The 25650-nt window shown below is 50.8% G+C and overlaps 1 protein-coding gene across 4 annotated transcripts; it reads right to left on the reverse strand.

Moving 5' to 3' along the window:
- Positions 1 to 11: 11 nt before the first annotated feature.
- Positions 12 to 8952, reverse strand: DDX39A (DExD-box helicase 39A). Of its 4 annotated transcripts, none has more exons than XM_045492249.1 (11): positions 8819 to 8952; positions 4531 to 4742; positions 4271 to 4398; positions 2841 to 2933; positions 2290 to 2473; positions 1486 to 1604; positions 1007 to 1138; positions 799 to 908; positions 545 to 689; positions 251 to 398; positions 12 to 162 (listed from the first exon to the last, which is right to left on the reverse strand). In XM_045492249.1, the coding sequence occupies exons 2-11, from the start codon at positions 4736 to 4738 to the stop codon at positions 146 to 148; spliced, it is 1284 nt and encodes a 427-aa protein (XP_045348205.1). In that variant the 5' UTR covers positions 4739 to 4742; positions 8819 to 8952; the 3' UTR covers positions 12 to 145. The 4 variants fall into 4 exon arrangements, with proteins under 4 accessions (XP_045348205.1, XP_045348204.1, XP_045348203.1 ...); XM_045492248.1 differs by lacking the exon at positions 8819 to 8952 and adding an exon at positions 8534 to 8585; XM_045492247.1 differs by having other exon boundaries at positions 4271 to 4742; positions 8819 to 8938.
- Between the last annotated feature and the right edge of the window lie 16698 nt (positions 8953 to 25650).

Raw genomic sequence — 25650 nt, forward strand, 5'->3', positions numbered from 1 at the left:
GGAAGACAGACTTCCGTAATAAAACTTTACTCTTACACAAATCTACAGCTTTTAAACAGTAAAAAGGGAAGCCCCGCTGGTGCCTAGAAAGAGGACTTGAAGCAGCACTCAGGAAACAGGGCGACTCTGGCCACCAGGCGTGTGGTTACCGGCTCTGCTCAACTGTAAGACACACAGAGGAGAGGCCAGTGAGATGGGGAAGAGGGTCCCTGTCCGGGCCCAGCCCCCCAGCCCCGCCCCCAACACTTACTGTACGTAGAGATGTCAATTTCTTCAGGAAGTTCTGCCACATTCACTTCAAACCTGTCCTGAACGTCATTGAGGATTTTGGCATCATTCTCATCGGACACAAAAGTGATGGCCAGACCTTTGGTCCCAAAACGTCCCGCACGGGCCACCTGCAGGGTGACAGGAGCAGGGGGTCGGGGGGTCAGGTCACAGGGACACAACATGGGGATCTGAGGACAAGCAGGGCCACATCCCCACTCACCCCCACCCTGGGAGAGGGCCGTGAGGGAGGTAACAGCTCCGTGGAGGCACTCACTCGGTGGAGGTAGGTGTCCGAGTCCTCGGGCATATCATAGTTGAAGACGATGTTGACTCGCTCAATGTCCATCCCTCGACCAAACAGATTGGTGGCCACCAGGATCCGCCGCTGGAAGTCTTTGAACTGCTGATAGCGTGACAGGCTGGGCACAGGAAGAACAAGAGGCGGCCATTAGACATGGGGTTCCCGAGTGGCACTCCCCGTGAGGGGCTGAGGGGCCTGCTGCGGGCCCGAGGGCGGCACCCACTCACCGCTCCTCCTGCGCCATGCCCCTGTGGATAGCGATGGCCGGGAAGTTCTGCTCCACAAGGAGCTGGGCCAGGGCCATGCAGCGCTGCACCGACTTCACGAAGATTACCACCTGCGAGGCAGGGAGGCAAGAAGCGGCAGTCAGGGCCAGAGCCCCCGTGCGCCAGTCTCGCCAAGGCCCGGAACCCCAGGACAGCCACGCGGTGTCACCTGGTTAAACTCCAGCACGTCCAAGAGATCAAACAGCTTGCGGTTCTTCTCGCTGTCCTTGAGCTTGACGTAGTACTGCTGAAGTCCGTGTAGCGTGAGCTTGGTCTCATCGTCTACAAACACCTCCATGGGCTGTGCAGGAAGGGGCAGGCGGGGCTTACTTCTGGGCATCTTGCCTGCCCAGAACCTTCCGGCGAAGGACTCCACGTTGCGATGCTTCCCAGAGGGCCTGCGTACCCCGATAAATGCCTCTCTCCCAATCGTTGATCTAAGCTCGGCTCTGACTCAGGTATAGACCAAGCTCAGCTCCTAGTCTGACAAGACACAGGAGGGAAGGAAGGCTCCGGGGCCTCCCGGCATTCTTGTGTGGTGAGGCAAGTGTGAGCGTCCCGGAGCAGCAGCGGCTCAGGACACGGAACCGAGGAGGGCCAGAGGTGCCGCGCTGAGGCCGTGGCTGGCTGCTGTCCCACCCTACTCACGTCTTGCATGAACTTCCTGCACACGGGCCTGATCTCCTTGCTCAGGGTGGCGCTGAACATCATGCACTGCTTCTCGTGGGGCGTCAGGCGGAAGATCTCCTGCACGTCCCGCCGCATGTCTGGGTGGGGAGGGCAAGAAACGGGTGGGCGTGAGCGCCTGCCGTGCGGCGACCCCCACCCGAGACCAGCCCCAGCTCCTCCCAACCTGTGCCAGGGAGTCGTTAGCGCCACGACGAGGGCGGCGTGAGCCGAGTGGAGGGAGGGGCGAGTCCCAGGTGCCTGAGGGGCTGGACTCGGGGCGGGCGTGGGAGGAGCTGCCATCCACTTACACGCCGCCAGAGCGGAGCAGCCGTGCCAGCGCGCCTCGAGCCACGCTTCAGGGAGGGGAGCCTGAGGCAGAGACAGCCGCTGGGGTGAGAGCTGCAGCTGCCTCCCGGGACACAAGCCCCATCTCCCACTGGCCCTGCGGGGCTCACGGAGGGCAGGCAGGGGCCCGGAACTAACCCAACGGGCGGCGAGGCCACAGCATGCCGAGGGCTGGCACGGACACACGCTCGGACTCACTCAGCTCGGGCTCGGAGGCAGGTCACTGTGCCGAGGCTACAACTCTCCCTGGAGTCGTCTACAGAGGCCTGTGTGCCAGCCACCCACGTGACCCTGCCCTGGGGCAACCTTCGGCCTGCCCTGACAGGGCCCACCTGGCTCTGAGGTCTGGGTGGGAGGAGGGGAGCTGTAAGGATGGCGGGGTGGGGGGCGTGGCGGGGTGGGCCTCCAGCAGCTCCTAGACCCAAGCAGGCCACTCACCCAGCTGCTCCAGCATCTTGTCGCACTCGTCCAGCACAAAGTGCTTCACGTTCTTCAGGTTGAGGCTCCTGTTCCGTACGAGTGCCAGGATCCGGCCTGGTGTCCCCACGACGACGTGCGGACAGTTCTTCTTCAATACCTCTTCATCCTTCTTGATGGAAAGGCCCCCGAAGAACACAGACACCTATGTGGGAGGAGAGAATGTTCCTTTCACCTGTCTAAGGGCTGAAGGCTCACACTCGCTCCAAACTGACGGCCACCCAGCCCGTGGCCCCGCCAGCTCAGGCTCCAGCAGCACCCCCAGGCCTAGTACCTGGGGACCAGAGTGGCCTGAGAGTCTGGCCAGGACTCCGGTGGAAAGCAGCCCCACAGCTGGGACCGGCACAGGCCTCCGGAGGCCATGCATAATTCATCCGGCTTTTAAGGAATGTAAACCACCGCAAACCTCAAAGGCAGCCACCGCGGCCAAGCTTAGTAAACACTGGCCGGGCTACAGCCGGGGCAGCAATGCTGCAGAAGACCACGCAGTACGTCCAGCCTGAGGGACTTACCTTGACGCTGGGCATGTACTTGGAGAAGCGTTCATATTCCTTGCTAATCTGGAATGCCAGCTCCCGAGTATGACACATGACCAGCACTGTCACCTGCAGGCGGAAGACAGACACTTCAGGCAGTGTCCCAAGTCCTACCCCAGCCAGAGCCCACTCTAGTGCCCTCCCTTGGGCTCCACCGGGCTCCGGCCCCTTGAGGGTGCCTGCCACGCTGCTCCCCAAACCTCCGGCTGCTGGAAGGTCCAGTCCAGATGCTCTAGCTTCTCCCCATCCTTTGCCTGTCATTCACTCCCTATGTCCCCCCAGCTGGTGAGTGAGGCTTGTCTCCTGCTGCCAGGATCCACAGTGAGACCTAGCTGGTGCGGCAGCCCCTACCAACAGCTTCCTGAGTCTGCTCTCTGGTCAGCTCCTGACCACCCAAAGGCGGCTCCTGCCTTCAGGCCCATGACGCCAAGGGCTGCAACCACCACAGCCTCCCACTGAATCTCCCTCTCCCTCTCCATCGACCCTAAGGAGACAAGGGCTTGTGCACCCACACACAGCCCAAGGGCGTGTGTCCCCGTGTGACAAAACAACACTGGAATGCACCTTGATTCTCCTCCAACAAAATTCACTTAAGAGGAAACGACTATCAGTGGCAACAGTAGCAACCAAACCTAGTTAGGTACAATCTCACCTGTGTAAATACGCACACTCTAGAAAAGCACATGACCAAATAACAGCTGTGAAAATCTGGAGAATAAAATCGTGGGCACTTCTCAGTTTCTCCTCTTGGCTTATCATTTTTGGGCAGTATTTTGTCACAACTAAGTACTGTACTTAATTTTATTTTTTTTTATTTATTTATTTTTTTCAACGTTTATTTATTTTTGGGACAGAGAGAGACAGAGCATGAACGGGGGAGGGGCAGAGAGAGAGGGAGACACAGAATCGGAAACAGGCTCCAGGCTCTGAGCCATCAGCCCAGAGCCCGACGCGGGGCTCGAACTCACGGACCGCGAGATCGTGACCTGGCTGAAGTCGGACGCTTAGCCGACTGCGCCACCCAGGCGCCCCAATACCGTACTTAATTTTAAAAGCCCACAAAGAGGGGCACCTGGGTGGCTCAGTCGGTTAAGTGTCCGACTTCGGCTCAGGTCATGATCTCAGTTTGTGGGTTTGAGCCCCGTTGTCGGGGTCTGTGCTGACAGCTCAGAGCCTGGAGCCTGCTTTGGATTCTGTGTCTCCCTACCTCTCTGCCCCTCCCCTGCTTGCACCCTGCCTGACTCTCTCCCTCTCTCAAAAATAAACATTAAAAAATTTTTTTGAAAATTAAAAAAAATAAAATAAAAGCCCACAAAGAGAACGCAGCACCAGGAAGTTTTAACAAGGGAACCCGTGGCTAGCGATCCTCACGTAGCTCGGGCCCAGCAGGGAGGGCAACCACCTACCTGTCCGTTGACAGGCTCAATCTGCTGCAGGGTGGCCAGCACGAAGACAGCCGTCTTGCCCATCCCAGACTTGGCCTGGCACAGGACGTCCATGCCCAGGATGGCTTGGGGAATACACTCGTGCTGGACTGAGGGAGAGAGCACGTGTGAGCAGCCAGAAACCAGATGCTCCCTCTGTGCAGGCTCCTGGCCAGGCGGCTGAGGAGGCCACAGAGAGGGCGGTGAGGAGGTTCCTGGCAGGGAGAACCCAGGAGGCATACCCTCAGATGGATGCTCAAAGCCACAGTCCACGATGGCCCTAAGAAGCTCCGGCTTCAGTAAAAAGTCCCGGAAGCCAGAGCTGTGGATGGAAACGTAGGAACCCTTGACGTCTTTCTTGGGGGGAGCAGGAGTGCTCTCTGGAGGAGCCTGGGGCTCTTCATCTTCCTCGTAATCCAGAAGCTCATTTTCCACATCCTGTTCCGCCATGGCGCTGACAACACAGGAGGGAGGAAGGGTCGAGGGAAGCGAGTGAGTTTGAGAAAGAAAACTCCCCCGTCCAGGGAGAAGACCGCCCAGCAGCTGCAGTCTACGGACACAGGTCGAGGAGGGACAAAGCACCGGAGCCATCTTCCGAGCTGGTACAGCTGACGAAGCCAAGACGGGGCCAGCACTCTGACCCCTCTCCCTCACACTCCCCACAGACTCCTGCACAAAGTCCCACCCGCTCCTCCCAGCCTCAGCTTGTCCCGGTCACACCTTCACTCCTGCACCCCCTCAGCTTTCCCCGTGCCCCTCTCCGCCACACTCACACATGCACACACACCCCCGGCTCCAGGGCCTCCCTCTGCTCTCACAGTGAGATCCCCAGACTTCCCCATGGCTCTCACATCCCTGTGCATTGTCCCCGGCACACCTCATTCCACAAGACCCCTCTCAAACCACCCACAGCCTTGTCTGCCCACTCGCTCATCAAGCCCCTACCCCAAGCGTTTGCTGCACGCGGCCGCCGCCAGGAAAACTCTAATAAACCTCAGGCCACCTAAGCCAAAGGAGGCCCCCTCCCCACCACTCCGCAAAGAGTCTACCGGGCCTGCACAGGATAGGACCCCTGGGACCAGGAGATGTGGCTGCCAGAACGCTGGAGAGACCTGAGTCTGTAGGAGCAGAGTCGCGCCCTGCCCCAGCTCCTCCCGCTACTTGTGGTCTGCACAGGGGAATAATTAAGTACTGTCATCAGCAGCCTTCCCACCACGCCCAGGCCGCTAAGAACGAAGCGGAGATGGTAAAGAGAATTAATACAGTTTGCTCCCTTCCTGCCTTATCCAGTATGGGCACAGGACCTACTGGGCGCAAGCTACAAGGGTCCCAAATGGGAGAATATGGTCTTCTGCCCTCCCAACTCCATCCAGCCTCCAGTCTAGACGGAGAGGATGCTGAAGTAGTCCCTCTTCTCCCTGAGCCGGATGTGGAGGGTCCTGGGCCCACTTTCTGGCCCTCCTGTCACTCATTCTCTCTGTGACTTCATCCAGCCCCAGGGCTTTGACCACCTCTGTGCAGAGGCCTCCCAAACTCGTGTCTCCATCGGGTGACAGCTTCCCTCAACAACAGACTCCGTTACCCAACTGCCTCTGCCACATCGACCCTTCGAAGCTGAACTCAAAATCCCAAGAGTAAAACCCTCTGCTCCTTCCTGCAGGCCTGCTTCTCAAAAGAGGCAATTTCATTCTCTCACTGGCTTTCTCTCTCTCCCCTGTCCAATCAGCCAACAAATCCCAACAGGACAATTAGGCCACTGCTTGCCCCTGCTACCTCACTGGTCCCAAGCTACCTCCACCTTTCTTTTTTAGAATTAGAACCGCTAGGGGCGCCTGGGTGGCTCAGTCGGTTAAGCGTCCGACTTCAGCTCGGGTCAGGATCTCGCGGTTTGTGAGTTCGAGCCCCGCATCGGGCTCTGGGCTGACGGCTCAGAGCCTGAAGCCTGCTTCGGATTCTGTGTCTCCTCCTCTCTCTGCCCCTCCCATGCTCGTGCTCTTGTCTCTCTGTCTCAAAAATACATAAAATAAAAACATTAAAAAAAATTTTTTTTAATAAAATAAAATTAGAACAGCTTTATTGAGATATTCACATGGTATATTGTTCACCACTTTCAATGTCGCATATATTGGTTTTTGGTATTTTTTTTAACTTCTTAGTTTTGAGACCAAGAAAGCACATGTGCACAAGCAGGGGAGGGGCAGAGAGAGAGAGAGAGAGAGAGAGAGAGAATGAATCCCAAGCAGGCTCCACACTGCCAGAGCAGAGCCCCATTCGGGGCCCCATCTCACGAACTGCAAGATCATGACCTGAGCCGAAATCAAGAGTCAGACAGCCAGTTTTTACTATTTTCAATACAGTCCGGGATAAGTTCAACGACCACCACAGTTGGATTCGTTACCCATTTCAGTCAGTCTTCAAAAAGACCAGACCCTTTACCTCTCATCCTTCCCCCCTCAGTCCTCTGGGCAACCGTTAACCTGCTTTCTTTCAGTTTGCTTGTTTCTGCCGTTTCTCCCTGGAATCAACATACGATATGCAACCATCTGTCCTGTCCAGCTTCGCTCACTCAGCACGTTTCGACGTTCATCCACTTTGCAGGAGGCATCAGCACCTCACTCCTGCTCGTGGCGGAACACTCCCCTGTGCGGGGCCGCCACTCTGTCCGTTGTCAGTTGGTGGCTCTGGGGGCGCCATCATCTCTTGCCTGGATGAGGCCAACAGTCTCCCTGTTTTCCACCCCCCTCCATCGTCTCTCCCCACAAAAGCCAGTGGGAGCCCACTAAAAGCGAAGTCGGAAAATGCTCAAAATCCCCCCACAGGCTCCTACTGGGCTCAGAATAAAACTCAGGGGTCCTCAGCCTGACCTACCGGGCCCTACACAAACTGACCCCCCCGCACACACACCACGTTCGAACCTCATCTCCTCCGTCACCCCCACTCACTGGCCTTGCTGCTGTGCCCCTCACGCATGCCTCAGCCCCTTCGCACCTGCCATGCCCACTGCCGGCAGTGGCCGTGAGTCCCCCGTCCCCCCCCCCCCCCCCCCCGCCCCGCTTCCTTCAGGACTCTTGCTCCAGAAGGACATTTCTGGCAGGCCCCAGCTAAAAAAGCACCCTTGTTCAGGTCATGCCTGCCAGCCCTTTGGCCCAGCCCAGAGCCTAAAACAGATAAGCACTCACACGCAAAGGCCCAATGAATAAAATTAAAATCGAGGCCTTCGGGCAGAACTTAGGGGCTAAAGCCAGCGTATGCCCTCATCTGATTCCTGAAAAAGGCAACCTGAACAGGAAGGGGCTATTTCCCAGGCAGCCGAGAAAAGGGGAGGAGCCAGGAAAGGTCGGTTCCAAAGCACCACGCCCTTTTGGGGAATGGAGAGCAAGACTGGCTGAAGCAGAGGCAGAGGAGGAAGCTTGGGAAGCTGGTCTGATCAAGGGCACTCATACTTTATCTGCGAAGCAACAGGGAATCACTAAGGAGGTTTCTGAGTGGAGTAATGGCCCAAGAGCAACGTGCTCTAGAGGAGAAGACGAGCGGGGAATGAGACCAGCCACGGGGAAAACCAATCACCAGGAGAGAGGATTAATCAGGGTGGGGGTGGTATGAGGGAACAACAAAATGGCACACTCAACAGGGCAGGACCATCTCCTGGGCAATCCCTGGGCAGATAACCGCTCGGAGCCGCCTACCCTGAGCTCCAAACCTGGGTGGCCAAGAGGGGATGGTGCAATCAAAACAAACACAAACGTCAAATGAAGTCTTTTTGCTCTTACAGGGGACAGATTCAGGGACAGCCTGAGTTGGAGGCACAAAATTCTCTAGGAAGTGGCTAGATGGGCTCTAAAACTCAAAACAAATGAGACGGGGAGGGAACTGGGGGAGGGGCGTTTGTCCCACCCGGGGGCCGGGACGGCTGCGGCCCCCGGAACAGATCAACTCGAAAGCGGACACCCGGAAAGTGACAATTCAGACTAGCTCATGGTACCCATTCATTCTCAAGTGCCCCAGGGAAGACTTCCACCTCAGGGTTTGCCTCGGTGACATCTGTTTTATTCTAAATCTCTGGAAGCCCGAATCCCTTAAACACATAGCAACAGCACAGCAGGGTGGGGGAGGGCAAGTCCCTCGACTCGGAGAAGCCTAACGCGTCTACAAGGTCGGGATTCTCCCACCGCAACTCCAGACCCCGGCGCCCGACCCCCAGAGTCCCTCCCCAAACGACTAGGGGGTCTCCTCTGACAAACAGACCTTCTCCCCAAGTCAGGCTCGACCCGCGGGCCGCCATGACAGCCCACTCCCGGAAGTGGGAACGAGCCCAGCGCGCCAACAGCTACCGCCCCCCTCCCCGCCTTGCGCATGCGCTATGGCGCTCAACGGCCGCTGCCGCGCGCGGCGGACGCCCCAACCGCCCTCCCTTGTCTCATGCCCCTTCCTCCTCATCCTCCCCTCAACTCCCAGGGTCTCCCCTCACCCGCTCGCCCGCAGGTCCGACGTCTCCGCACCGCGGCCCCGCGCTCCGGGTGCTTCGCTCACCTGGTTCCCCGTTCGCCTCCGCGCGCTGTGAGGAGTGCCGTCCGACTCTGGCTACCGGTCTCGCGCCCCGACACGAGCCACAACGCTTCCTGCCTCCTGCGTCGGATTGCGGCTCTGCTCACTGGACTGCTGGCTTTTCATTCAAGAAAGGCGGAAGCGGTGATTGGATGCTGCAGGAGGCGTCTGGAAGCTATTGGTGGAGAGAGGAAATGGGGCGTGCCTCACGCCTCGGCTTCATTGGCCAATCTAAAAGTAGGCGCCCTGGTCTAAGGCCGACGTGAACCCGTGCGCTGTCACGTGATTGGGGTTTTTCCGTCGGTGGGCGTCGACATATTTAGTACTGGCAGCGGAAGCCGGCTTGATTTGCCTGTCGGCTGTATATCATCTGTCTGTTAAGTGGTTTTTACGCTGGGCATGGGAGTCAAGGCTTTCGAAGTGGGCATCAACTCGCGACTTCTTGGTTCTCCGGGGTGAGCCCGTAAAAGGGTCCTGAGAAGGACTGGGAGGTCGGAATGTCTCCAATGTGGAGAGGACAGGCTGCACCCGCAGTGGGGAAGGGACCGCTCGGGGCCCAGAGAGAAACGCGCGTCATCAACGTTTCCCATTTGCTGAGAGTCTTGTCCTGGGTCAGACTCTGTACTAGTGGCCATGCAGGCTCAGGCCACAAAACCCAAACCAGGATGTTTCACTCATAAGACGTTTTGGATTTTAATTTATCCTTGTATTACATTTTCCCAACCTTACCCCCCTCCCCCTGCCTTGTACTTTACTGAGGAAAAATTCATAAGAAAAGGTCCCCTGATTTTTCAAGATTGACAGCCGACTGACGAATGCCCAGTGAAGATACAGAACATTTCCGTCACCCCCAGAAAGTTCTGTTGTGCCCCGGTCAGGTCTACCCTCAGCCCCAACCGGGCAAAACACTGTGGATTTCTATCACTATCCATGGGTTCTGGTCTCGAATTTCAGATAAACAGCATCATGCAATAGGTTGTCTTTTATATCTGACTTTTTTGGCTCAACAAAATGTTTTTTGACGTCTGGTGCTGCATGTACTAGCTTTGTTTTGTTTTGGTTTTTGTTTTTCCCTTGCTGAGTAGTAGTTCACCCTGTGGCTATGATGGGGTTTGGGAGTGATGGAGGGGTTCGGAACCCACGGCCAAGACAGAATTCTTGAAGACGTCTTTGGTGCAAAAAGGTGATCTTATTAAAGCACAGGGACAGGGCTCCTGGGCAGAAAGAGCTGCACTGGGGTTGTGAGAAGTGACTGCTTGTATACTGTGGAGTTGGGGGAGGTCAAGTCAAGGGGAAGGTTCTTTTTCTTTTTTAAAATTTTTTTTAACATTTATTTATTTTTGAGACAGAGAGAGACAGACCATGAACAGGGGAGGGGCAGAGAGAGAGGGAGACACAGAATCCAAAGCAGGCTCCAGGCTGTCAGCACAGAGCTGGACGCGGGGCTCGAACTCACGGAGTGCGAGATCATGACCTGAGCCAAAGTCCGAAGCTTACCTGACTGAGCCACCCAGGCGCCCCAAGAGGAAGGTTCTTAAAGGGACTTCCATATGCTAAATGAGACCCAGATTACTGGAGGCCTAGCTACTGTCAAGCTAAGGTGGTTTTTTTTCCCTCTAGCAAAGCATTTTCCCTAAGACAGTGGGAGGTTCCTGGAGATAAGGCTATTGAGAAGATTGCCCTTTTCTTGTAATATTACTAAGATGTTTGTAAACTGATGGAGACTGTCAGTTAACCATTTGTTTTCTGTCCTTTCCTTTGTTCTTGGGCAGCCAGGAGGGCCTGAGGAATGTCACACGTGTCCCACCTGGGGGGATGGGCGGGAGAGCGTGTGCTAGCTTGTGCTTTGCCCTCTGCTTGCCTTATGCTCCCTCATCATATCCCCCGTGAACAACTTTGACCCTTAAATCGTTAAGGTTGCTGAAGGTGGAAGGTCTCATCTTCCTTAGCTTCTTCCTGCCGAGTAGGGGCGTAGAGATGTCCCTACCTGTGGGTCAACATCGGTCAGTCGGGGAAGGTATAGGAGAGTCACAAAAGGCGGAGGCAGCCGAATCCACCGCGGACCACGGTGTTGTATGAACCTTCTGGAGCAGAAAGGATCATCTGGTGGCTTGAGGTTACGGTAGCAATGGACTTTAGCGTCTGCCAGTGAGATTTTTAGATGTCAAGCTTGAAGCATCCTCAGATGGAGTGGGAACAGGCAGCAGGAATCAGATGATTCTTTCTGGTTTGTAATTCAAATGTCTGTGGTGATCCTTTTGAATGCCCCATTGTGAGAGGGAATTGTTAGTATAAATTGGGGAAAGGAGAATGAAAAAAAAAAAAATGCGCAGACATCAATTTTGTTTGAAGAGGAGTTGGCCGGAATGAGAAGGCACATTAGTTTGCTCATTGGTTTCCTGTGAAGGAGATACAAGTTTTATTCGATATAGGTGAGCCCATGAAGAGTGCCCCTCTAAACTTTACTGCAGTGGGAGTACGTAATATGACGCAGTAGGGGCCCTTACGTTTTGGAATTAAATCCCCTGCTCTATTAGAATTTCAATCCTTTAAATAAACCAGGTCTCCTCGGCTTATAGGGGGTGGGTTTCTAGTAACGGTCACATCAGGTTTAGGGAGGATATGGTTTGCATGTTCACTTAGAGATTTATGAATTAACCTGGCTTCAAGTGAGAAATTTAATAAAACACCACAGTCTTTATCTATTGATAGGTCTAAAGTGAGAAAAGGCTTTTGATATACAATTGTTGGGGGAACCCATCCTGTTTTTTAGTTGTTTAAATAATTATATGCCCATGAGGTGTTGTTATTATCCCCAAAGAATAACAAGCACAGGGGAAGGTCTATACATGAAACATTGTGACAGTTTTTCTGTTTAGCTCAAGTTGTTCAGCGTAGGCAAATAACAAACATTTAAAGACAATCCGAACTAGAATTTAGTATCTAAAGGTGCATTGTTGAAACATAGTTTTTCCTCTCTAGAATCACTGGTTTTGGAGATAGCCAGGTCAAAACTCATTTGTAAAACACGTACAATTTTAACTTGGCCTACCTATTTACATAAGTTCATCAAGAAATAGCATTGGTTATATGGATCTTGGATAATTTGCTTTGCTGGGACTTTTTATAAGGAATCTCTAGATTGAATGTTTAGTAGCCTCTCCAGGCCAGAAGCCAAGCCAAGTACTTGCCATCAGGCGTGCCTGAAATACCTGTTGATTTGAGCGAATTCCTCTTCACGAGGTCCCCAAGAGATCCTGAGGCTCCTGTACCCACCAGGAAGTGACATTCTTTAGTCACCTGGTAAGGCTGCTGGGAACTCTGTAAGCAAGCTATCAGGCCAACATTTCCAGGGGCCTTTATGACTTGCCATGTTTCATAAAGTCAACCTTAGTTCCTTAAAGCTATATGGTCCTATCTGAGTCTACACATGACTCTCAAATATGACATTCCAGTCAAAGCCTTCGTAAAATAACCAGCATTTCAAATGGTGTCCTGTTACAAAGAGAAGATTCTTATTGAACTTATGCAAATAACTAATTGCCACGAAAGACAGAATACTCAGAGTTTTTGAATTTCAGAAGGTTTAGGTAGAGAGAAAGTTAAGTGCTGCCGGTTGTTTACAAACGAATACTTAATCACATTTTTGTGTATCATAGCTATCTTAAGAGAATGTTTCCTTAATCTGGAAGAGCAAGCAATACTTTAAAATAAGAGTGACAAAAACTGTAATTTTCCTCATTCATTTCGTCCCATGTTCCTAATTCTTGTTCAGTTTGAATCCAGCTTTTTAGTTTTGGAAATTCTTACCCATTTTAGTTTTAGGATTTTAAAGATGTTAAATACCTGTATTTGTCATAAAGGTCCTTTTTAAAGTTTTTTGTTTTGTTTTGTTTTGTTTTGTTTTGTTTTGTTTGAGACAGAGACAGTGTGAGTTGGGGAGGGGCAGAGAGAGAGAGAGAGAGAGAGAGAGAGAGAGAGGGAATCCCAAACAGGCTCCACGCTGCCAGCACAGAGCCTGATGTGGGGTTCGAACCTACAAACCATGAGATCATGACCTGAGCTGAAACCAAGCGTCCACGGCTTAACCAACTGAGCCACCCAGGCGCCCCCTAAAGGTCCTTTGTAAATCTCCTTGAAAATGAAACATGTTTTGTTAAGAGCATCAGAATAATTATAAATGACAAAAATCTCAGAAAGAGGCATGGCGAGAGTTCATTATGATGCAATTGATGAGGTAATGCAGTTATTCCTGTGATACATAATACTTGAATAAATCAGAATGTCAAGTGAGGACCTTATACCAAAACACTAAAACTTTAGGAATCGCATATATATTTGAGTAGTGACCACACTTACCCATGCAATACAACCTAAGGTTTACCATTATTTGATGGTGCTTTTCCAAGTAACTTTGCATACCAATAAAAAGGCCTACCTAATTGGTCCAAAACACTTCATTTACAATTTAAATCTTGGGAAGCTTGTTAAAACCTTGGTTAAAACCTTAGAAATTAAATAGGAGTACAGACCATTACAAAACTTAAAACTAAACTATTTATTCAACCAAGATGAATAAGAAATTGAGAAGGCAAATGTGTAGGGTTATCTAGTTGTTAGCAAACCTAAGCTCCTTCAACACATTGAGAAGTTTTAACTAAGTAATCAAAGACCTGAAAGAGACAAAATACAAGCTTTGGTATTCCTGGCAGACGAAAGAGAAAGGACCTTTGTTTATGTTTTTCTTATCAAGACCAGCACAATCCAAGAAAACTTTGTATTTTGAATAGAGAGAAAAGCAGAATTTTAACCTTATACCAGGGTACTTTTAAAATCCATCCATTTCTGGGGCGCCTGGGTGGTGCAGTCGGTTAGGCGTCCGACTTCAGCCAGGTCACGATCTCGCGGTCCGGGAGTTCGAGCCCCGCGTCGGGCTCTGGGCTGATGGCTCAGAGCCTGGAGCCTGTTTCCGATTCTGTGTCTCCCTCTCTCTCTGCCCCTCCCCCGTTCATGCTCTGTCTCTCTCTGTCCCAAAAATAAATAAACGTTGAAAAAATAAAAATAAAATAAAATGAAATCCATCCATTTCAACCTTAGTCCATCCTGATCACACATACAATTCCTTTCCAAAGGTTTCCCTTCATGAACCTTCTACAACTTTCCTTTGCATTCAGATTTTGTCCCAAGCCATTGCGCTCCCACCAACCAGTCTCGTTTAGGACAAAATTACTTTCTTTTACTTTTAGTAAAAATGTATTTCCATTCCTTCTATCTTCCTCACACATCTCCTACTTCTTTACATACAAAGTTGCTTTCCTCATTTCCATCACTCTTAACTACATTTAGCAGAATTTTAACTCTTAGAAACCTTAGTCTCCAGTGAGAACTAAGTAGTAACCAGGTGTGAACTGTTACACCAGAATTTTTTGACGGCAAATTTATGAGTTAAGCACAGACCATGTTTTTCCAAAAGATCGAAATAGCCTTCGTTTCTCTACGATAAGAAGTAAAATGCGTGTCTGTGTTCAGTCATCAATGTTTTAGCACTCCATTTGATTTCAAAAAAGACCTAGATGTCCAACAAATTCAATCCCATTTATCATGCAAGCAAAACTTTAAAGTTTTAGTTTACCAAAGACTGGAAGCTATCTTAACAGTTACCCATGAAAACTTTGAGACAGACAAACTTAACCATTGTTTTAGGTCATCATTTTGCTCCCAAATTGGAACAGAGATAACATGAGCTTATTCGACCTTCAGCAAACGTAGATAGAATAAAAAGTTTTTTATTTAATGGTGATAAACAGGCCTATCTCAAACCAACAAACTTAAATTAGCTTAAACATCGAATACATTCTGTGTCCACTTAAAAGTCAATCAATTTGGGGCGCCTGGGTGGCTCGGCCGGTTGAGCGTCCGACTCTTGGTTTGGGCTCAGGTCATGATCTCGTGGCTTCCTGGGCTCGAGCCCCGCATCAGGCTCTGCTCTGACAGTGTGGAGCCTGCTTGGGATTCTCTCTCTCTCCCTCTCTCTCTCTCTCTCTCTCTCTCTCTCTCTCTGCCCCTCCCCTTGTGCTGTCTCTGTCCTTCTCAAAATAAAATAAGTAAACTTAAAAAAAAAGTCGGGGCGCCTGGGTGGCTCAGTCAGTTAGGCATCCGACTTCAGCTCAGGCCATGGTCTCATGGCTTGTGGGTTCAAGCCCCGCATTGGGCTCTGTGCTGACAGCTCGTAGCTTCGAGCTTGCTTCAGATTCTGTGTCTCCCTCTCTCTCTGCTCCTCCCCCACTCATCTCTGTCTCTCTCTCTCTCAAAAATAAATAAATAAACATTTTTAAAAAGTCCATCAATTTGTTCCCCATTATTAGTTTTTACCTGGGATGCCAGTGGGGAGCCTGAAGTGGGCAGTCTAAGGGGGTGCCCTTTGCTCCTTGACACAGACAGTGGGAGAAGGAGCAAAATAGTGCCTGAGACACCGAGGAGGGTACAGAAACCAGTGACGGAGGCGGAACCCAAAGTGGTGCAGAAACCAGAGGGGGAGGGGAAGGCAGAAGAGGCAGGCCAGGTGCCAGCAGAAGGCAGAGAAAAGAGGATTCCTGGTTCTAAACCTTGCAGCTTGGACAGAGGTGCAAACACCGTGTTTTATTTTCTGATTTTTGTTTTTCCACCAAAGTGGGAATATGGAGTCCATGTCAGGCCGGAGAAGACAGGAAATTTTCCCCCAAGCAAAGGGCGTTTTGGCAGCTGCTTGGGAATATTCCTTAAAGTCCCCGTCCTGAGGCAGACTGAGCCACAGTTGGCTCCGATTATCATAGCTATTAACCCGGGAAATGAATGAGGGAGAGGCCCTCAGATCGATTAGGAGGAACAGCGAGAAAAAGCCAGCGTCCCCTTTGTCAAGGATGGCCTGTGTTTCCTCCAGCGACGGAGTTCTACCGGGAGGAGGACTGTTTAGACATTTTTGTCAGGAGGGAGTTTACTAGCCAAACACATCTGGGCAAACGCATTCTGCAAGGCCTGGACCTAGGTAGGGTACCTCCGCCCAATCGCCCTGTTTTCTGCAGAAGAGATCTGCTAGCTCTGTTTCAGGAGGTCAGTCCTTTCCTGAACCTTGTAATGCGAATTGTCTCCAGTGAGTTAAAAAGGCATCCCAAGGGAGAGTCCTTGGGGACTGAAGAGAAGTTCCAAGCTCCTCCCAGAGAGAGAAGAGTAGAGAGGGTTTAGCACCACGAAAATCCCGCCCCCGACTCCTGGGTGGGGTCCCACGCACAGGCTATGTCAGAGGTTCCCGAGCTGTCAAAGTGACCCGAGGCGTCTTCCTACTACCTTACTACTTGGAGGCAGGTCTGCCCAAGGAAGGTCCCATAAAGGGCCCCTGTAGAAGGGATGCCCGTGTCCCTCCGCTTCCGCATTGCATCCTCGGCTACAAACGGGTGCCAGGTGTATGGACCGAAATACTGTACCTTGAAAACCATGCCATAAAAGGCCGTGCCTTGGTTTACCCAGACTTTGAAGAGCATGCCGTGAAGGCCATGCTTTAGTTTCTTGGAGAACTTGCTGTTTTTAACCCATGGAAAACACTAGAAAAGTTTTACAAGGGGGAGTTACCCACTTTTGCAATTTAAGTAGTTAGTAGAGGACATTGACCGAAAACCGTAAAGACAGAAATATCATGATCTGAGTGACATTCCAACATATGTAGTCCTTACATCCAGCTTCCTAGGAAATGGTCCCCAGTTGGGTTTTAATTCAATCGGGTACTGGCTTCAGCCGGCCCCCAGGGAAGGTCCTGTGGCCAGAAGGGGCTAGACCAGAGATGTGGAGGGGATTGACTCAGACCAACGAAGGGGAAATTTCACACGGGAGTCTTAAGATGGGAAGCCGTGCTAGTCACTTAGGTGGCTGCCCCCTGCCCGACACAGACAACTTTGTGTAAGGACAGGAATAAAGAGAGGGCATCGAGTTTCTGGATCTTACTACCATTGTGGCCAAGGTCCTAACATCCAGCCAAAAGGCAGGCTTTCTCCTCCTGGTAGAGTGGCCACGGGCTAGAGGATGGCAGCCTGAGCAACCCACAGGAAAGTGTCCCAATAAGGCCACGCTTCTCAAAAAAAGCCCCTGAAATGAGAGTCAAGGAGGAAGGAGAAAGCATACTCACCAAATTTGCCCCGAAGCACAGAGTCCAGATGAAAATGAAAAGATTCGAGGCCCCACACTCGGGCGCCAAATGGTGCAGTTTTGGGGTGATGGTGGGGTGGTCTTGGGCAGCCGGGAGTACCTGAGGAATGTCACATGTGTCCCACCTGGGGAACATCTGGTACTTTTCCCTCAGCTTGCCTTATGCGCCCTCGTCAGCTCTACCACATTTTAGCCCGTATGGTTTCTCTGTCCACCCGTTAACAGACATCTGTTTGTTCCTAGCGTCTGGCCATTACTAGTAAAGCTCGTACAAGTATTTTTATGGACGTAAGTTCGCTTCTCTAGGGCAAATGCCTAGAAACGGAATGGTAGACTGCAGGTCATGTGTATGTTCTATTTTAGTAGATTGTGACCGTATTCCTAAATTGTTCCACTCCCACTAGCACCCTGGGAAAGTTCCAGTTACTCCCAATCCTTGCTTATACCTGGTAGTGTCAGTCTTTCTCAGCTATGTTTTGATTGGGGGATTTGGGGTGGTGGGGGAAAGAGAGGGGAGATAAGCTGGTCAAACATGATAATCCCGCCACTGAATTCCAATGTCCCTAAGTCCCTAACACAGTTAAACCTTCCTCCACAGTTCTCCAGGAAGGTTCTAGCCTTTCGTCTTTTTTTTTTTTTTTTAAGTTTATTTATTTATTTTGAGAGAGAGTATGAGCGTGAGCAGGGGAGGGGAAGAGACGGAGGCAATGAGAGAGAATCCCAAGCAGGCTCCACACTGTCACCACAGAGCCCCAAGTGGGGCTTGAACCCATGAACTGTGAGATCATGCCCTGAGCCGCAATCAAAAGTCAGATGCTCAACCGACTAAGCCACCCAGGTGCCCCAGGTTCTAGCTTTTCAATTTCATTTAGTGTAAGCTGTCTTGGGGTCCATGTTCTAGACAACAAATTCAGAGCTGATGTTGCCAGAGGTGTAACTTCAGCCAAAAAGCCCAAAGGAGAGAAGCCAGTCAACGGAGAAGGAAGCTTTATATAATATGAGGTAGATATTTTAGGTGGTAATATACCATAACACTTACTGAGTACCTCCCATGTGCCCAGCAGGGTGAGGCATGCAAAATCTAAGGGGGCACCAAAAACTGTCATCAAGATAAATAATTTAAAATGTTTTTTAATGTGTGTTTATTTTTGAGAGAGAGAGACACACACACACAGAGCACGAGCAGGGGAGGGGCAGAGAGAGAGGGAGATAGAATCCAAAGCAGGTTCCAGGCTCTGAGCTGTCAGCACAGAGCCTGATGCAGGACCTGTGAGATCATGACCTGAGCCCAAGTCGGATGCTTAACTGACTGAGCCACCCAGGTGCCCCAAGATAAACAATTTTAATGCGCTATTTTTTTTCCCCATTTTTCAAGTAATCTCTGCACCCAACATGGGGCTCGGAACTCATGACCCCGAGATCAAGAGTCACATGTTCCTCCCAACTGAGCCAGGCGACCTTTAATGCACCATTTTAAAATCAAAATTGGGGGGCACCTGGGTGGCTCAGTCGGTTGGGCGGCCGACTTCGGTTCAGGTCATGATCTCACGGTCCATGGGTTCGAGCCCCGCGTCGGGCTCTGTGCTGACAGCTCAGAGCCTGGAGCCTGTTTCAGATTCTGTGTCTCCCTCTCTCTCTCTGCTCCTCCCCTGTTCATAAATAAATGTTAAATAAATAAATAAATAAATAAATAAATAAATAAATAAATAGATAGATAAATAGATAAATAAATAAAATAAAAATTGGAGCACCTGGGTGGCTTAGTTGGTTAAACCAACTCTTAATTTCAGCCCAGGTCATGACCTCACAGCTGCGAGATAGAGCCCCATGTCAGGCTCCACACTGCGTGTGGATCATGCTTATATTCTCTCCCTCTGTCTCTCCCTCTCTCCCTTTCTCTCTCTGTCTCTCTGTCTCTCCCTCTCTGCCCCTCCCCTGCTCACACACATGCTCTCTCTCTCTCAAAAAGAAAAACATTATTGCATTAAAGCATTGTGTATTTTGAATGTTGTCCCTGAAGCCAATGCCGTACCCTTACCCTAGCTCCCACCCTGGCACTCAGGCTTGTTCTGAGAAATCTAAGTGTATCGACTAACTGAATCCCCCACCTGGAGCAGATTAGTGCGTGTATTAGCGTCTCCATTGTCAGGATGACAATGTGGGTGACCTGAGGTCCAGAGAACGTTAGTTCCAGTCCCAAAGTCACACAGCTGGCAAGGATCCGAGCCCAGACCATCTTCCTGCCTTAGACCTGGCCACCTCCTACAAAGGTGGAGAGGCCCACGCCAGGTAATGTAGAAGCCCAGAGAAATCCTGGAGGGTGCCCCAGGAAAGCAGTTTAGAGGCAAGCTTGGCGTAATCAAATCATCTGAGGTGAGTTATGGAGGAGACAGCCAAAGCCAGTTGAGTCCTGTTGACAAGTGTGAAAATTAGAAAAGGGAAACCTCGGGACGCCTCGGTGGCTCAGTCAGTTGGGCGTCCGACTTTGGCCCGGGTCGTGATCTCACAGTTCGTGAGTTCAAGCCCCGCATCGGGCTCCATGCTGACAGCTCGAAGCCTGGAGCCTGCTTCGGATTCTGTGTCTCCCACTGTCTCTGCCCCTCCCCAGCTCATGCTTGCACTGTCTCTGTCAAAAATAAATAAACTTTAAAAGGAAAAAAAAAAAAAGAAAAGGGAAACCTCACTACAACGGAGTTGGGAGGCCAGAAGGGGGAGCTCTCACACAATACGACTCCTTGTCGGCCCTTTCCGTTCTCAACTGGAAGAAGCTGGTACTTTACTGCCCAGCCGGAGGAAGATTTTCTTCTGAGCCAGCAACAGCCCAGCCAACGACTCAGCCAATGAAAAGCCCCTACACTCTTTGAGGGACGCCCGGCTGGCTCAGTCCCTGAAGCACGGGGCTCTTGATCTTGGGGCTGTGAGTTCCAGCTGCACATTGGGTGTAGAGATTACTTAAAAAATTAGGGGTACTTGAGTGGCTCAGTCGGTTGGGCATCTGACCTCAGCTCAGGTCATGATCTCACTGTTGGTGGGTTCGAGCCCCACATGGGGCTCTGTGCTGACAGCTCAGAGCCTGAGGCCTGCTTCAGATTCTGGGTCTCCCTCTCTCTCTGCCCCTTCCCCACTTGCACTCTGTCTCTCTCTGTCTCTTGAAAATAAATAAATGTTAAAAAAAAAAAAAAGAAGAAAAAAAGGTCAATTGTATGGTATGTGACTTTTATTTCAATAGAAAACAAAAAACATGTTGAGTGAAAGAATCCAGACATTAAAAATCCAGATATATAAAAAATACATTATAAAATGATCCCATGAGGTGTGAAGTTCAAGAACAGGCAAAATTAATCTATGGTGATAGAATTTCCATAAGGTTGACTGGCCAAGGGCACAGTAAAATCCACGCAGCCGGGGAGCAGACTGGCTGGCAGCGGCAGGAATGTATATGCATATAAAAATTCACAGAGCGGGGCGCCTGGGTGGCTCAGTCAGTTGAGCGTCCGACTTCGGCTCAGGTCACGATCTTGCAGTCCGTGAGTTCGAGCCCCGCGTCTGGCTCTGGGCTGATGGCTCAGAGCCTGGAGCCTGCTTCCGATTCTGTGTCTCCCTCTCTCTCTGCCCCTCCCCCGTTCATGCTCTGTCTCTCTCTGTCTCAAAAATAAATAAACATTAAAAAAACATTTTTTTTTAAATTCTGCACACCAAAGGATCTGTGTACTTGACCATATGTAAGTTGTGCCTCCATCAAAATAATTAACAATGAAAAATAAAAAGACATAGGGGCACCTGGGTGGCTCAGTCGGTTAAGCATCTGACTCTTGATTTCAGCTCAGGTCATGATCCCACGGGTTTGTGGGTTCGAGCCCCACATGGGGTTCCTCACGCTGACAGTGTGGAGCCTGCTTGGAATTCTCTCTCTCCCTCTCTCTGCCTCTCCTGCGCATGTGCTCTCTCTCAAAATAAATAAATAAACTTAATTAAATTTTTTTAAAAAATAAAAACACATACCTCATAGTTAAAATGGAGGTCACGTGTGTTCACCTTCCCACGTTCACTCCCCTCCCCCGCTACAGAAACAACAACCTAAAAAAAAAAAAAAAATGATACTGAACAATTACCGACCCCTTGCTCTGTGCTTTACAAGAATTAACTTGGGGCACCAGGGTGACTCCCTTAGTTAAGCGCCTGACTTCCTTCCGCTCAGGTCACGGATCTCTCGCAGTTCAGTTTGTGAGTTTTAGCCCCATGTTCGCTCTGCGCTGACAGCTGCAGAGCCTGCTTGGGATTCTCTGTCTCCCTCTCTCTCTGCCCCTCCCCTAATCGCTGTCTCTGGAAAATAAGTGAACACTAAAAAAACAAAAGAATGGACTCATTTAAGCTTCCCAGTAACCCTATGAGGCTGCGTGCTATTATCATCCCCTTTTACAGACGAAGAAACTGAAGCACAGGGCAGTGAAGTCACTTGCTCAGAATTTTACTGTTGGTCTGGGGCACTGCCAGGATTTGAGCCCAGGTAGCCTCACTCACCTGAGCCAGGATGCCTGGCACACCACAGGACACTAGCCCCTATGTTTGTTATAAACTTGATACATAGTTTCACTTTCTGTTCTTCAGTAATGGATATAAGCAATATCAAATTGTATCATTTTTTTTCTGCTTGCTTTTTTTTTTTTTTTTAATTCCCCCTCCAACCCAATGGTTTTTTGAGTTTAGCCTTGTTGATACGTTTATTCTTTCTGGTGCCAGATGAATCTACTCCCCTCTCTTTTTCTGGCCCCTGCTGGAGGAGACTTGGCTTGCAAAGAGCCTTATCTTTTGAGAAACGATCCTTAGTCCCTCCCCTGCTAAGAATCCGTCAGTGGCTCCCACAATCCTCAGGGTCAAGCTTGAACTCCAGAGATGTGCTGGAACCCCTCCATCCCCACCATCTGCAGCATCTGGAGACTGCCCCCCACTTCAGGTTCGTCAGCACGAAAAACTCCAGCCATACCCCATCATGCTCTGTTTGTTCAACCATCTGTTCACCCAGCAGCTACTTACTGAGCCCTTTCCACACGCTAGACACTGTTGTAGGAGCCAGGGACTCAGCAGAAGACAAGACAGACAATGATCCTTGGGGAGCTGACATCCTGGTTGAGGCAGACAAGTAAAAAAAAAATAGAGTTGTATTTACTAAAATTTGCAAGGAAGAAAAATTGAGCTGTTTGAGGATAAGAATTTGGTAGAGATGGGGTGGGGCCTGTTTTAGGCAGAGATGCAATCAGGGAGGATTTCTCTAAGAAGGCAACATTTGAGGGGCGCCTGGGTGGCTCGGTCGGTTGAGCGTCCGACTTCGGCTCAGGTCATGATCTCACGGTCCGTGAGTTCGAGCCCCGCGTCGGGCTCTGTGCTGACAGCTCGGAGCCTGGAGCCTATTTCAGATTCTGTGTTGCCCTCTCTCTCTGCTCCTCCCCTGTTCATGCTCTGTCTCTCTCTGTCTCAAAAATAAATAAACGTTAAAAAAATTTAAAAAAAAAGGCAACATTTGAGCGAAAATGGAAATTAAGTGAAGAAGAGAGAATGCGGAGAAGGGAAAGCATTGCAGGCAGAGAAGACAACAAGTACAAAGGCCCTGAGGTTGGAATAGGCGGGGTTCTTTTTTGAGGAGCGGTGAGGAGGCCACATGGCCAGAGGGGCAGGAGCGAGGGGAGCAGAGTGGGAGATCGGGGGAGAAGTCAGGACATGCCAGGTTCTCCCTCGCCCACCTCTAGGGCTTTGTCCCTGCTATTCCTTCAATCAGACACCCTTTTCCTCTTTATCTACTTTGCAGTTTCCTAATTGGTCCCTCAATGTCAGCCCTTCTGCCTCTTCCACAGTAGTCCTGGGATACCTTTCTCCTGACACCTGACACCCTGTCCACTCACTCATTCGGCAAAGACTCATTGAGAATAGGCCAACTGCTGGGCAATTTCAGAGGAGTGACAGTTAAATAAAATAGGGCTGTATTTTATAATAAATACAACAGGGCTTGGAAAGGTCTCTCAAGGAGGTGGCATTTCAACAGAGACCTAAATGATCAGAAGAGGCCCGTCTTGGGGAGATATGATGAAAGGGCACGCCAGACACTGGCTAGTGCAAAGGCCCTGCAGTTGGAAGTAAAGTGAGAATATCTGAGGAACAGAGGGAAAGCCAGCGTTGTTGGATGGGGATGAGGGGAGCAGAGGAGGTACCTCTGGACAAGTGGGCAGAGGCCATACAAGACTGCCTCGTAGACCAGGTGAGGGGCGGATGTGTTTCCTAAGGCCTCCAAAGAACCAGGAACAGGTTGTCCAGCGGGCAGAGGTGGGGAATGGGGTGGGATTTAGGGTTCCTGAGGCCCCAGAGAAGACAGGAGAGGGGCCAAGAGCAGCTGCAGGGACGTGCCAGTACAGTTACCGTATTCGATTGAGATTGCACAGTAAGTCCCTCGGTCTCCTTGTTTCAAGCCTGCATGCGACTCTGCTAACAGTGCCACCAAAGTCCCCAGTGGGCATCGATAGATACTCACTGAATAAATGAATGCTGGGAGTTTGGAGTGAGAATTTGGCAGGGTTCCCCAGCTCTATCCAGGGAGGGAGTCTGGGACCTGGCAGGCAGCAGAAAGCCCATCCCTGGACACAGTAGCCCAGTCCCTGGGCCAGCCTGGAGCCTAGCTTTGCCACATCCTCTCCATCTGTGAAATAGTTGGGCTGAAGAATTAGAAGAAGACAGGGCAAAGTCTATAGACATCCCCGCTCCAGAGCTGGGGACTTTCCTGACACCCCACACTGTGTCCACTCACTCTTTCCACAAAGATGGAGTGCGCCTAGGCCAAATGCTGGGCAATTTCAGAGAGGAGTGACAGTTTGAATAAAGAAAACAGGGCCATGTTTATATATGACGGGGCATGGAAAGGTCTCTCAGAGGAGGTGACATTTAAATGGACACCTAAATGATCAGAAAAGCCTTGGGGAGATGTGTGCCTCAGTTTCCTCATCTGTAAATTGGGAGCAAAAGAACTACCTCAAAGCATTCTTTAAAAAAATTTTTTTTTTAGGGGCGCCTGGGTGGCGCAGTCGGTTAAGCGTCCGACTTCAGCCAGGTCACGATCTCGCGGTCCGGGAGTTCGAGCCCCGCGTCGGGCTCTGGGCTGATAGCTCAGAGCCTGGAGCCTGTTTCCGAGTCTGTGTCTCCCTCTCTCTCTGCGCCTCCCCCATTCATGCTCTGTCTCTCTCTGTCTCAAAAATAAATAAACGTTGAAAAAAAAAATAAGACTATCTAGTTTAAAAAAAAAAAAAATTTTTTTTTAAACAATATTTATTTGGGAGGGAGAGAAAGAAAGAGAGAGAGTGGGGGAGGGGCAGAGAGAGAGGGAGACACAGAATCCAAAGCAGGCTCCAGGATCCGAGCTGTCAGCACAGAGCCTGACACGGGGCTCAAATTCACAAACAGGGAGATCGTGACCTGAGCCGAATTGGGATGCTTAACCAAATGAGCCACCCAGGTGCCCCTCAAAACGCTCTTTAATTCAATTGACAAATGAACGAGGGACAGCCAGGAGGCTGATATGGATGGACTAGTGCGCAAGGGGAAGAGATACAGGGAGAGAGAAAAGGGAAGGTGAAGGAGGTGAATTGTGTAGGGCCTGTGGTCTTTGGGTAGGACTTAGGCTTCTACTATAAAGACAGTGGGAGCCATGGAGGGATCTAGGCAGAGGAGGGAGGTGACCACACTCAGGTGTTCACAGGCGTTCTTAAGACTGTTGTTTAGGCTGTGGTGGGGAAAATAGACTAGGAGGTAAAGGGTGGAGCTGGGAGACCTGAGAGGAGGCTGCCGCACTGGTCCAGATGAGCAATGAGACCGGACCAGGTAGGTGGGGGCCGAGGAAGGGGTGAGAAGTGGGCGGATTCTGGATCGGTGTCATTCTCCTCCTTTTCCTTCTTTTTCTTTCTCCGTTAAAACACCCCAAATAGGCGCCTGGGTGGCGCAGTCGGTTGGGCGTCCGACTTCAGCCAGGTCGCGATCCCGCGGTCCGTGAGTTCGAGCCCCGCGTCGGGCTCTGGGCTGATGGCTCAGAGCCTGGAGCCTGTTTCCGATTCTGTGTCTCCCTCTCTCTCTGCCCCTCCCCCGTTCATGCTCTGTCTCTCTCTGTCCCAAAAATAAATAAACGTTAAAAAAAATTTTTTTTTAAAAAAAAAAAAAAAAAAAAACACCCCAAATAATAATAAAAAAAAAAAAAAAAAAAAAAAAAGAGGAAAGAAAACATCTCTCCCTGGTCTCTAGGTAACCAAAGTATCCTCAGCCCTCGGCGTTTTGGCTGATCCCCGGAGGGCGCTAATGTTCAGGCTCCGTCGCCAGGGAGCGCTCCCCGCCCTGAGCCCCAAGGGACCAAGGTTTGGCTCACTCACCGGGTTTCCAAGGGAGTGCGGGGTCGGCCTCGAGCCAAACTGCGCGCTCTAGAGACTCCAGAGACCCTGGAGAAGCTCCGAAGAGACCTCCACTCTCCTCCGCTTGGGCACGGGCCTGCTGCATTTATGGAACGCCACCTGCATGCAACAGCTCTGAAGAAGAGTACGGTCTACATTTTACAGCGGGGAAGATTGAGGCTCAGCAGCCACAGGATCCTTCGGGCCCACAGCGAGTCAGTTGTA

This window comes from Leopardus geoffroyi, chromosome A2, assembly GCF_018350155.1.
Source record: "Leopardus geoffroyi isolate Oge1 chromosome A2, O.geoffroyi_Oge1_pat1.0, whole genome shotgun sequence".
Classification (NCBI taxonomy): domain Eukaryota; kingdom Metazoa; phylum Chordata; class Mammalia; order Carnivora; family Felidae; genus Leopardus; species Leopardus geoffroyi.